The 13,375-nt window shown below is 40.2% G+C and overlaps 1 protein-coding gene across 2 annotated transcripts in view; it reads right to left on the bottom strand.

The window, feature by feature from the left end:
• LOC128587660 (protein NPAT) overlaps positions 1-13,375 on the bottom strand; it is a 64,064-nt gene that overhangs the window by 16,184 nt on the left and 34,505 nt on the right. Inside the window, exons 10-13 of one of the 2 annotated variants that reach the window (XM_053594047.1) lie at positions 13,220-13,307; positions 9,756-9,852; positions 7,888-8,016; positions 990-2,639 (exon numbers count right to left, since the gene is read on the bottom strand). In XM_053594047.1, the coding sequence (XP_053450022.1) occupies positions 990-2,639; positions 7,888-8,016; positions 9,756-9,852; positions 13,220-13,307 (1,964 nt within the window). The remainder of the gene's footprint in view (positions 1-989; positions 2,640-7,887; positions 8,017-9,755; positions 9,853-13,219; positions 13,308-13,375) is intronic. The other variant, XM_053594048.1, reaches the window with a different exon arrangement.

Here is a 13,375-nt window from a genome sequence, read left to right on the forward strand (position 1 = left end):
CTGTGAGCAAAGAATTCTAAAGACAGGGGTCAATGGTAGAAGGTGGAAGGCAGTGAGAAACTGAATGGATTTTACAAAGGGAGGAAATGAATGTCTCTCAAAATAGATAACTTCAAGAGTACTGACCATAATAACTATTAAAAAGTAATCTCCCAACTGGGCACAGTGGAATGCTTGACCTCATGAGTTCAAGACCACCTGAGCAAAAAGTGAGACCTCGTCTCTACTAAAAATAGAAAAACATGAGGCAAGAGGATCGTGTGAGCCCAAGAATTGGAGGCTGCTGTGAGCTATGATGATGCCACGGCACTCTACCCAGGGTGACATCTGGAGACTCTGTCTCCAAAAAAAAAAAGTAATCTCTTACAACATTGAGTTTTTATGGGCATAGCTATGAGATGAATTAGTGCATCTTTTCTGTTTCTCATCGCTTATTTCTTTCCATAACTAGCGCATATATTGAGAAGTAATTGCGAAAAGAAAAAAGTTAAATAAACCGCTTAAGTTCATGGCTTACTACGTGTATTAGATTAAAAAAAAAAGTTTCACTGAATTAATTAGCTAGCATAAGGCCAGGTGCTGTGGCTCACACCTGTAATCCTAGCATTCAGGGAGGCTGTGGTGGGTGGATCACCTCAGCTTAGAAGTTTGTGACCTGAGCAAGAGCAAGACCCCACCTCTGAAAATAGCCAGGCATTGTGATGGATGCCTGTAGTCCCAGCTACTTGGGAGGCTGAGGCAAGAGGATCCCTTGAGCCCAGGAGTTTGAGATTGCTGTGGGCTATAATGCCAAGACAATCTACCAAGGGTGACTGAGACTGTCTCAAAAAAAAAAAAAAAAATTAGCTAGCATGAAGAGGAAGCATAATCACAAATTTAGGAGTCTTCTCATCCCACCTATCCATGATTTAGTATCTCCTAAGCAATAACCACACATGAAATTATATCCCAGCCCAGAGAAATGAACTTCAGTATGTTATTAAAATTACCTTGTGAAAAGTTTGGTGACACAGCTTGGTTGACAGCAAATACACTGTTTGATCTTGGTGGTGTTTGTAACTGAGGTGGTGGGGGTTGAGCAGTTATAGGTGCAGAATTCCCAGGCAACACCACTACATTAGACTGACTGACAGTAGTTCCTAAGGCTACTGGATCAGTCACACAAGTAGCTATCAAAATGTTATTTGGATTGCCAAAAGTTGTGGTTGTGGCTGGCATCAACTGTATAAATCCTCCATCCTTGGAAACACATGGTGAAACATTGGCTGAAAAGGCAATGCCATCTTCATTCTGAGTGTTGTTTACTGTGCAGTCTTCAGGTTTGAATGTTAGAAGGTTCTGTTCCATTGAGGTTGAATCTCCTACTTCAGCAGATACAATGGTACCTGCAGTGTCTTCTGAAGATAGGCTTTTAATTAATTCTGTATTTTTGGCAGATGATTTAGTAGGAGAAGACAAAATTATAGTTGGTAAGTTTTCTCCATTGATACTAGAAACAGCACTGTTAAGTTCAGCATCTGAGGAAACAAATGGGTCATCACTAATGATAATTTTGAGAGAGACAATATTCGATGCATCTATCTCTGCTGAGTTGTCACTAGGTTTATCATCAGTATTTTGGGACTCACAGTGAGACTCCGCCACTGAAGTACACACAGATTCTGAAGGAACAGAGTGACTATTCTCCATAGGATTGCTTTCTGGAGGCATCAGTGCAACTTCCTCACAGTTATCATTTCTACCTAACGAGAGAAGAATAGTATCTTCTTTTACACATGATGAAGGCTCTTGTGAATGCTCAGACTTGGATGGCTGAGTTTCATTTTCTGTATGATTTAATGCAACAGATGTTGAATCACTAGATGTTTGTTTAATTGAAGACATCGAATCTCCAAGATGAATTTCTACTTGTTGTCCAGATACATTTAAACCTGAACCTTCAACAGATACAGGTAATATTTTACTCTGAAGTATAGAATTATCTTGACAATTTGATAGTTGTGACATAATTGGTAAAACACTATTAATTTCAATTTTCCTTGTGTGGATTTCACTAGAATCTGGTGACTTGGAACCACCAAAATCAGTTTTCAGTCTTACCGTATCACTAGAACTTTCACAAAATTGACTTTTTTTAGATGGCTGTCCAGTTAATGAAGTATTTTGGGAGAGAAGATGAGAACCTTTCCCAGAGAGAATTAACTTTTCATTGTTAGTTTCACCACCAAGTGAAACAAATGAAGTTATTGGTATATCAGCCTGATCGGGCTGAATCTGAGATTCATTCGGCACATTTGGAGACAAAGAATTCTTTTCGATCTCTATAGCCATTTCATTTTCAGTGGACATCTGATTGGTGTATAATTCAGCACAATGTGGATTACATTCAGGATCTGAATTTCCTCTTTGGTTAAAGTCATTCAAATTAGGCACAGACTCAAAGGTAATGTCAAGATTACACTTCTGTTCAGTAGGTACAGCTGTTTTAAAGACCTTTTTCTGGATGCTGGAGGTTATTTGGGAAAAATCTTCTTGGGTTTCCTGTCTAATCACATCATGGTTGCCTCCATCCTTCAAAGCATTTAATGTATCATCGTTCTGATAAGATGTACAAAATGGGGGCTGACAAGATTGAACACCTGCAAAACAACAGGATGGTAAAAAGACCTGGTATGTTCAACTTCTGAAGTAGTCTTCCTTACCATAAAATCTATTTTGTCAAAGAAGTAACTAATGTTTAGCATATCAGTAAGTGGAAGTCTGATTCACTACATCCCCCATTTTCTGAGCATCAAAATATTTACAGATACTAATTACTGATGCCTTTTTAAACAAGTGTCAAATTGTTTCCTACTTATTTTGTGGAAAATAACACAATGAAGAAAAAAGTATAGAAGTTTAAAAATATATATTTACCAATACAATACATATAAAAAAACAACTCTAAACACACAGGTTTTTTTTTTTTTTTTTTTTTTTTTGAGATAGAGTCTCACTCTGTTGCTCCAGGCTAAAGTACAGTGCTGTGGCATCATAGCTCACAGCCACCTCAAACTCTTGGGCTTGTGTCAGTCTCCCAAGTAGTTAGCTACAGGCCTGTACCATTATATCTGGCTAATTTTTCTATTTTTTAGTAGAGACAGGGTCTTGCTCTTGCTCAGGCTCATGAACTCCTGAGCTCAAGTGATCTACCCACCTCAGCCTCTCAGAGAGTTAAGATTATAGGTGTGAGCCAACGTGCCTGGCCTCAAAATTTAGACAGTAGCTTTAACTACAGGTGCACACCACCATGCCTGGCTATTTTTTGTAGAGGTGGGGGTCTTGGTCCAGGCTGGTCTGGAACTTCTGGTCTTGAGCAATATTCCCTCCTAGTCCTCCCAGAGTGCTAGGATTATAGGCGTGAATCACTGCTCCCGTCCAACATATGCGATATATTCTTAATGAAATAGGACTAAGTACATTTGCTATTCTTCTTTCTTTCTTTCTTTTTTTTTGAGACAGTGTTATTCTGTCACGCCTTGGAAGAGTGCCATGGCATCATAGCTCACAGCAAACTCAACCTCTTGGGCTCAAGAGATCCTCTTGCCTCAGCCTCCCTAGTAGCTAGGACTACAGGCACCCACCACAAAGCCTGGCTATTTTTAGTGACAGGGTCTCACTCGTGCTCAGGCTGGTCTTGAACTGGTGAGCTCAAGCGACCCACCTGCTTCAGCCTCCCACAGTGCTGGGATTATAGGAGTGAGCCACCATACCCCACCCAGGCGAGGTTCAAACTCACTGCCCCTGGTGGGTGGGGCTGGCGTGCTAACCACTGAGCTACAGCAGCCAGCTGGCACTAAGTACATTTTGCATGACTGACATCTGATCTCATGTTTACCATTTTAACATTCATATATTTACTAAAGACCAATCACAGGCTCGGTACTAAAATACAAAGATGAATGATCTAGGCTCTGATCTTGAAGAGATTAGTACAGTCAAGGAATCAGATACAGTTGTGGGGCTCAGCACCTGTAGCTAAAGCTGCTAAGGCACCAGCCACATACACCAGAGCTGGTGGGCTCGAATCTGCCAAACAACAATGACACCTACAACCCCAAAATAGCCAGGCGTTGTGGCAGGCACCTGTAATCCCAGCTACTTGGGAGGCTGAGGCAAGAGAATCGCTTAAGCCCAGGAGCTGGAGGTTGCTGTGAGCTGTGATGCCACGGCACTCTGCCCAAGGCAACAGTGAGGCTCTGTCTCAAAAAAAAAAAAAAAAAACCCAGATATAGTTGTGGCTTCTAACCTTTTTGGCAGCAGGTACTGTTTCATAGAAGATAATTTTTTCAAAGACTAGAAGGGAGGGGGATGGTTTTAGGATGATTCAAGCACATTGCATTTATCGTATACTTCATTTCTATTATTATTACATTGTAATATATAATGAAATAATTACACAACTGACTATAATGCAACCACCTCTCTGCCAAAGATAATCTGTATTTGCAGCCACTCCCAGCACCAGCATCACTGCCTCAGCTCCAGCTCAGATCATCAGGCATTACAGTCTCATGAGGATCAAGCAACCTAGATCCTGCACACAAGCAGGTTACAGCAGGATGTGTGTTGCTATGAGAACCTAATGACACAGCTGAAGGGACAGGAGGCAGAGCTCATGTGGTAATGTAGTGACAGCCTAAATACAGAAGAAGCTTTGCTCCCTTCATGCTGGCCAGGGCCCAGGGCTTGGGGACCACAGAGACAGAGAACAGAAAGCCTGGTAAAAACTAATAACATAGGAATAGAAGGAAACTCTTTCTGCCTATGGGACATGAGAAAATATTATAAAGGAAGTATTATATGAGGAGATTTTGAAAAATTAAGTATGATAGATGGAGGAAAAGGTGTTTCAGAAAACAACACAGAATTAATATACTACATCTTACAGCACTCAATTTTTTTTTAGGACAGAAAACATTAACTTGGACCAGAAGGAAAAACATAGGGGAAAAAAAAGGCAAAAAAAAGCAAAAAAAAAAAAAGAAAAACATAGGGGAAAAAAACCCTAGAAAAGGTATGTCAAATTTCATAGAGAGTAATTTCCCTTATCAGTGGTTTTGCTTTCCATGGTTTCAGTTACCTACAGTCAATTGCAGTCTGAAAATAGGTGAGTAAAGTACAATAAGATATTCTGAGAGAGAGAAAGATCACATTCACTTCACTTTTATTACCCTATATGGTTATAATATTGCTGGCTTATTAATTTTAATTGTGCCTACTTTATAAATTAAACTTTATCATAGTTACGTTACGTGTTAAAAAAAACCGGAATAAATACTGTACAGGGTTCGGTACACCACATTTTCAGGCACCACTGGGGTCATGTCCCCCAGAGATAAGGAGACCTGTAATTCTGGTAAGGTGACACGGGTGAAATGATAGTGGGTGCAGAAAACATTTAAATCCTTACTGTGTGGAGAACAGTGAAAATTATATCTAAGCCACATAAATTCAGAAAAAGTACTTTCTTAATGAAGTGCAAAGACTTTGTGAGAAAATACTATTTGTTTCTTTTTGTCTTTTTTCTTTTGAGACAGAGTCTAATTATGTCGCCCTCAGTAGAGTGCTGTGGCGTCACAGCTCACAGCAACCTCAAACTCTTGGGCTCAACTGATTTTCTTGCCTCAGCCTCCCAAGTAGCTGGAGGATTTGTTTCTTACCCCTTTTTAATTTTTTCTGAGACAGAGTCTCACTTTGTTGACCATACCCTGGGTAGAGTGCCGTCATGTTACAGCTCACAGCGATCTGAAACTCTTTAGTTTGTGTGATCTCTCCTGCCTCAGCCTCCCAAGTAGTTGGGATTATAGGTGCCTGTCACAAAGCCTGGCTTTTTTAGAGACGGGGGTCTCGCTCTTGCTCAGGCTGGTCTTGAACCCATGAGCTCAGGCAATCCACTTGCCCTGGCCTCCCAGATTTTTTTTTTTTTTTTTTGAGACAAGGTCTCATTTTCCTGCCTGGGTTAGACTGCAGTGGTGTCATCGCAGCTCACTGCAACCTCAAACTCCTGGGCGCAATCATTCTCCTATCTCAGCCCTGCAAAGTACTAAGATTATAGGTGTGAACCACAGTACCCAGTCACATTGTGTGTTATATTTCATAATAAGACTTTTATTTAAAAATCTGGAATACAGACTCGGCACCTGTAGCTCAAGTGGCTAAGGCGCCAGCTACGTACATTAGAGCTGGTGGGTTTGAATCTAGCCTGTGCCTGCCAAACAACAATGACAACTACAAACAAAAAATAGCTGGGCGTTGTGGTGGGTGCCTACTTGGGAAGCTGAGGCAAGAGAATCGCTTAAGTCCAGGAATTGGAGGTTGCTGTGAGTTGTGATGCCACGGCACTCTACCCAGTGTGACAGCTTGAGGCTCTGTCTCAAAAAAAGAAAAAACTGAAATACATTAAAAAAAATTAAGATGAATTTATTCACTGCTTTCTCTCATTCAGTAATTATTATAGGCTAATTATTTGTCATATAAAACTCCATGAGAGGCTTGGCGCCTGTAGCTCAGCGGCTAGGGTGCTAGCCACATACACTGGAGTTGGTGGGTTCAAATCCAGCCCGGGCCTGCCAAACAATGACTACTACAACCAAAACATAGCTGGGTGTTGTGGTGGGGCACATATAGTCCCAGCTACTTGGGAGGCTGAGGCAAGAAAATTGCTTGAGCCCAAGAATTTGAGGTTGCTGTGAGCTGTGATGCCACAGCACTCTACTGAGGGTGACAAAAACTCTGTCTCAAAAAAAGCAAACAAACAAACAAAAAAAAAAACAACTTCATGAAGAGTGAGAAGTATAAAGTACTGACTTGGTAGATATAGTAGAAATAGACTTTAAATGTCATCAATCACAAAATTCAAGACTATCACCATCATATATAATTTCCCCTAGATGAATGAAATATAGATGTTGAGCAGCTACATTCACATACCAGGCTAAGTGCAGGAGCTCATGACTACAATCCCCGTACTCTGGGAGGCCTAAGTAGGTCGACCGATTGTTTGAGTTCAGGAGTTTGAGACCAGCCTGAGCAAGAGGGAAACCTCATCTCTTTAAAAAAAAAAAAAGGAAAAGAAAAAAATAGCCGGGTGTTGTGGCAGGTGCCTGTAGTCCCAGCTACTTTGGAGGCTGAGGCAAGAAGATTGCTTGAACCTAAGTGTTTGAAGTTGCTGCGAGCTATAACTCTATGGCACTCTATCGAGGGTGATTAAGTGAGACTGTCTTAGAAAAAAAATAAATAAATAAAAATGTGTCACTTGTATTAAAAAAAAACTCACATTATCAGGCTGAATGATTTTTTTTTTAAGAGACGGAGTCTCATTTTGTCACCCTCCATAGAGTACCATGGCATCACAGCTCACAGCAACCTCCAGCTCTTGGGCTTAAGCAATTCTCTTGCCTCAGCCTCCGAGGTAGCTGGGACTACAAGCGCCCACAACGCCCGGCATTTTTTTGTTGCAGTTTGGCTGGGGCTGGGTTTGAACCCACCAGAGCCCTACTCACTGAGCGCTGCCCCAGGCTGAATGATTGATACCACAAATGAACCTTACAGAGATCAGGGATTCAAATTTGTGCCTCAATAAAATTAAATGTTACAGACTTTTGACTAAATGGTTGACACTATTAACACTAAATGGTGCACGTCAGGAGTCTGCCTCATTATAAAGGAAAGAATACCAAAAATTCACCTTTTAATCAAAGTACCAAAGGCCTATAATTTTTTTAATGGAGAGAAAATTAAGAATACAAAAAAGGACCCAACTTCCAAACTGAACAATATGCTCTGACTTTGAATTTTTAGACTAATACTAAGATTTGTAGTGATGTTAACAAATTAAATTCTTACCAGACTCTTCTGTTTCAAAAGAACCTTTAACTGTTAGATTAGTTTCATCTGCTAAGACTATATTGGGATTGGTTTCCATTGATTGACTGGAAATGCTTTGTGATATATTTTTATTATTCTTTGTTTTACCTGTTAAAAAGGGAATAGGAAAATAATTAGTTAAATATCGAAAATAAAAAATAAGCATCCATAACATAGCTTAAGAGTGGGCAAACACATGTTAAATTTTGGTTTAATTTATGGTTTTCTGAATATTTTCAAAATGTTGTGTTGTTTATATCATTTATAAGCATAAACATTTTTCTACCGGATTAGTGGTTCTTAAACTTAGCCCTATCCCAGAATCTCCTAGGTGGGCGATAATTTGTTTGTTTTTTGAGACAGTCTTGCTCTGTTGCCCTGCCTAGAGTGCAGTGGTGTCATTATAGCTCACTACAACCTTAAACTCCTGGCTTGAGCTCTTCCTACCTCAGCCTCCTAACTAGCTAACTATAGGTGCATACCACCATGCCCTGCTGATTTTTTTTTTTTTTTTTTTTGAGACACAGTCTTACTTTGTCACCCTCGGTAGGGTGAGTCATGGAGTCACAGCTCACAGCAACCTCAAACTCTTGGGCTTAAGCAATTCCCTTGCCTCAGCCTCCCAAGTAGCTGGGACTACAGACACCCGCGATAGCGCCCGGCTATGTTTTGGTTGTAGTTGTCATTGTTGTTTGGCAGGCTCACGCTGGATTCGAACCTGCCAGCTCTGGTATATGTGGCTGGTGCCCTAGCCACTGAGCTACAGATGCCAAGCCTTTTTTTTTGTTTTGAGACAGAATCTCAAGCTGTTGCCCTGGGTAGAGCGCCGTAGTATCACAGCTCACAGCAACCTCCAACTCCTGGGCTTAAGCAATTCTCTTGCTTCAGCCTCCCAAGTAGCTAGGACTACAGGCACCTGCCACATCACCTGGCTATTTTTTCATTGTAGTTGTCATTGTTGTTTAGCTGGCCCGGGATGGCTTCGAACCTGCCAGCTTTGGTGTATGTGGCCGGTGCCCTACCCACTGAGCTATGGGCGCCACACTAATTTTTATACTTTCAGTAGAGACAGGTCATGCTCTTGCTCAGGTTGACCTTAAACACCTGAACTCAAGTAAACCTCCTGTCTTGGCCTCCCTAAGAGCTAAGATTATAGGCATGAGCCATAGTGTCCAGCCAATAATTTGCATTTTTAACAAATTCTTAGATAATGTTGATACTAATGGTTTGGGAAATTGCACTTTGAGAACTACCACACTAGATCTCAAGATTGAAAGTAATTACCAATTTTTTGTATTCCTTTTGTACCACTCTCTTGTGGTACATACAGTGACTGGCAAAAATGCCTACAAAGACAAAAAACTAATCTCTCCATTGTTACAGCTGCAAACTTTTTTTTTTTGAGACAGAGTTTCATTTTGTCACCCTTGATAGGGTGCCGTGGTGTCATAGCTCACAGGAATCTCAGATTCTTGGGCTCAAGTAATCTCTTGCCTCAGCCTCCCAAGTAGCTGGGACTACAGGCACCTGCCACAATGCACGGCTGTTTTTAGAGATGAGGTCTCACTTTGGCTCAGGTTGGTCTTGAACCTGTGAGCTCAGGGAATCCACCCACCTCCGTCTCCCAAGTGCTGGGATTATAGGCGTGAGCCATTGTGCCCGGCTGAAAACTTCTTTGGTAAAAGCAAGAATAAATAACCTCTTTCACATATCTATGCAATGTTTGGCAGAATGAAAATAGAAACATTTTCAGATGCTCTAGGAATGCTATTCTACTCTGGCTAAATTATCAAAAAAATTGGTGAACCTTTTTCTTCTAACTGCTTTGAAAGAAACAGTCTACTTACCATAATCAAAAAGATCAAAGAGTGCCTGAAATGCTGGGTCTGATTCTGTCTGTTCCAATATATCCTGTATAGCTTCTTCGGACATATGGATTTCACTCTAAAAACCAAACCAAAACAGAACTCAATAAGATAAAGGTATAATCCTAATTATAAATTTAAATGGTTAAATACAAGGAAAATAAGTAGACATTTCATATTTTTAAAATTTTATGTAAAAACAATTCCCTTCAAGAAAATGTCTTTTGATTAACATTATGCTCATTTATAATAAAACAAGACTAGAAAACAGAAGGTGAAAATTCTTTAATTCCATTTCCTAGAGTTAACTACTTTAGCAAATGTATTCCTAAACTTAAATAAAATAAATATAGGGACTGTCCGTATGTATATGGATAGAAATAAAATCATGCTCTGCATTCAACTTTCTCCATATTAGTTTAGTATAGAATGCTTTATATTCCTTTTTATCTACTTTAATTTCTTCATATTAAATGCTTTCTTCAAATGCTGAACAATCTTTGCTTATAGACTCAGAAAAAAAAATAAAATGACAGGGCGGCGCCCGTGGTTCAAAGGGGTGGGGCACCGGCCTCATATGCCAGAGGTGGCAGGTTCAAACCCAGCCCTGGCCAGAAACTGCATCAACTTGCACCCCCTAAATCTATTCTTTTACAAAAAAGAAAATAATAATAAAAGTAGTATGCAAAAGCTACATGCAACCTTTGTGCCAATAGTGGGGGAGATAAGCTTGTACAAGTAAGCTAGCTATAGAATAATTTTGTAGAACCATCTGTATTTTCAGTTCTTTTCTTTTGAGCTAGTCAGATTTCTTGCTGGGAGAGTTCATGCCTGGCAACAGTGTTTCTAGGGGAACATGTGGAATGAAGAATAAACATGGAGTTTAATTATTTCCTAAGTTTTGCACCTTGTTGCCCTGTTTGCAGGCTCACATGCACACTTACTTTCAGAGGTACTGGTACTACTTCTTTGCATTTTGTTTCAGACCATTGTTCTTTAAAGGCTTAGAACCCTTGCATTTTAGCTTCCAAAAATGTTTGTTTTCTTTTGTCCTCTTTTGTTCTTTGTCCTTGTATGTTTATGCTTTAAAAACAAAATTCCCTATACTGTTTCAAAAACTTGTTATTTAAATCTGAATTTGTAACTTTTCACAAATACTAAATATAGTAATCATTTGACTTATTTGTGGAGAAAACATAAGAAAGGAGTTGTAGATTATAAAAATTTAGAGGCCAGGCATGGTGGCTCATGCCTATAACCTTAGCACTCTGGGAGGCCGAGGTGGGTGGATTCCCTGAGCTCAGGAGTCAAAACCAGCCTGAGCAAGAGACCCCATCTCTCCTAAAAATAGAAAACTTAGCCAGGTGTTGTGGCAGGTACCTGTAATCCCAGCTACTGGGGGGCGGGGGAGGCTGAAGCCAGAGGATCACTTGAGCCTAGGAGTTTCAGGTTGCTATGAGCTATGATGCCAGGGCACTGTACCCAGGGAATAGTGAGACTCTGTCTCAAAAAAACAAAACCAAAAACAAAAAAAAAAAAGAAAGAAAAGAAGAGAGGATATGTATGCGTTAAATGTTAAGACAGAAAAGGCTTTTTAAAGTACTGGCAGAACTGACACAGAGAAAAAAAATTTTTTTTTTGTAGAGACGGAGTCTCACTTTATGGCCCTCGGTAGAGTGCCGTGGCCTCACACAGCTCACAGCAACCTCCAACTCCTGGGCTTAAGCGATTCTCTTGCCTCAGCCTCCCGAGTAGCTGGGACTACAGGCGCCTGCCACAACGCCCGGCTATTTTTTGGTTGCAGTTCGGCCGGGGTCGGGTTTGAACCCACCACCCTCGGTATATGGGGCCAGCGCCTTACCGACTGAGCCACAGGCGCTGGCCGGGAGAAAAAAAAATTTAATTGTTTCATCCATAACTCTAATGAAAGAAAATCTGCTGTTGGCCGGACAAGGTGGCTCAAGCCTATAATCCTAGCACTCTGGGAGGCCGAGGTGGGTGGATCACCAAGGCGGATAAGGCTTTCAAGACTCACCTGAGCAAGAGTGAGACCCTGTCTCTACTAAAAATAGAAATACTAGTTGGGCATTGTGGTGTGCACCTGTAGTCCCAGCTACTCAGAAGGCTGAGGCAAGGGGATCACTTGAACCCAAGAATATGAAGTTGCTGTGAGTTAGGATACTATGGAACTCTACCCAGAGCACAAAGTGAGACTCTAGCTCAAAATAAATAAATAAATAAAAAAAATAAAAATCCGCTGCAATGAATTCACATGGGCATGCCAATAAAAATGTTTACATTGTCCAAAGGTCCAAGGAATAGGATGTGCGAAAATCAGATCGCAGCTACTCTTCTCAAGGAGTATTTACACATTAACAAACCTTAAAATATATTGTTAGATTCCTCCTTTAGCAGCTCACTCTCTTTTGTTTTTATCACCAATGAATAGCAACCCTGAATATAGCCCTCATCTTTCTTCTCTTTTTTTTTTTTTTTAATTTGGCCGGGGCTGGGTTTGAACCCGCCACCTCCGGCATATGGGACTGGCGCCCTACCCGCTAAGCCACAGGCGCTGCCCCATCTTTCTTCTCTTAACAGAAAGTCTTATATAGACAAATATTTATTTGGTTAGTAACTTTTCTCTCTAAAAATGTCCCACAAATTTTATTTTGTTAAATATTGTTTGGCTTCATTACATGTCTTTAACATATTATTTCATTATTTCTTTAAATTATAGTTTATAGTAGTATAAAAGAAATGCAATTTATATAAATGCTGTGTAGTATTGTTATTTATTATATACGAGTATACTCACTAAAGAATATTTAAGTATTAAAGACTTAGAAATCCAGGGTTGAATGGTTCATGGATGTAATAAATTATTTTACTATGTCTGGCAAAGTTGGTTCAGAATTTTTATATGGGTTAGTAACATTTTGTTACTTTTAACATTTAAGTAATGAAAAACAGAGTCTGATCATTTGAAAAGTCCCTAACATGTTTTCAGGAAGAGATTACATTTGGGTAACAAAGAAAAGCCATACCTTATTACTTTAAATCATTTTATACATCAGATTTGTTGGCAATGCTTTTAAAATAAAACCAAAATACCATCAGTTTTAAATATGGGTATATGGGCTTGACGCCCATAACACAGTGGTTACAGCGCCGGCCACATGCACCGAGGCTGGCAGGTTTGAACCCAGTCCGGGCCAGTTCAACAACAATGACAATTGCAATAAAAACATAGCCAGGTATTGTGGCAGGCACCTGTAGTCCCAGCTACTTGGGAGGCTGAGACAAGAGAATCACTTAAGCCCAAGAGTTTGAGGTTGCTATGAGCTGTGATGCCACCGCACTCTACAGAGGGTGATGTAGCGAGACTCTGTCTCTAAATAAATATGGGTATATGTACCACACTCACACACACACACATCCACTCATACCGGAAGTCCCAGAAGTTCATCAATTGAAGTCTCTGGCTCAGTAGGATTATTATCTGTTTGTTTGGGTATTTGAGCAATATTGTTATCACTGTAATGAAGAAAAGAAAATCTTTAGTACAGTAATGAAATTAGACAAAACGCCATTAGGTGTGTTAA

The sequence above is a fragment of the Nycticebus coucang genome, chromosome 6, assembly GCF_027406575.1.
Source record: "Nycticebus coucang isolate mNycCou1 chromosome 6, mNycCou1.pri, whole genome shotgun sequence".
Taxonomy (NCBI): domain Eukaryota; kingdom Metazoa; phylum Chordata; class Mammalia; order Primates; family Lorisidae; genus Nycticebus; species Nycticebus coucang.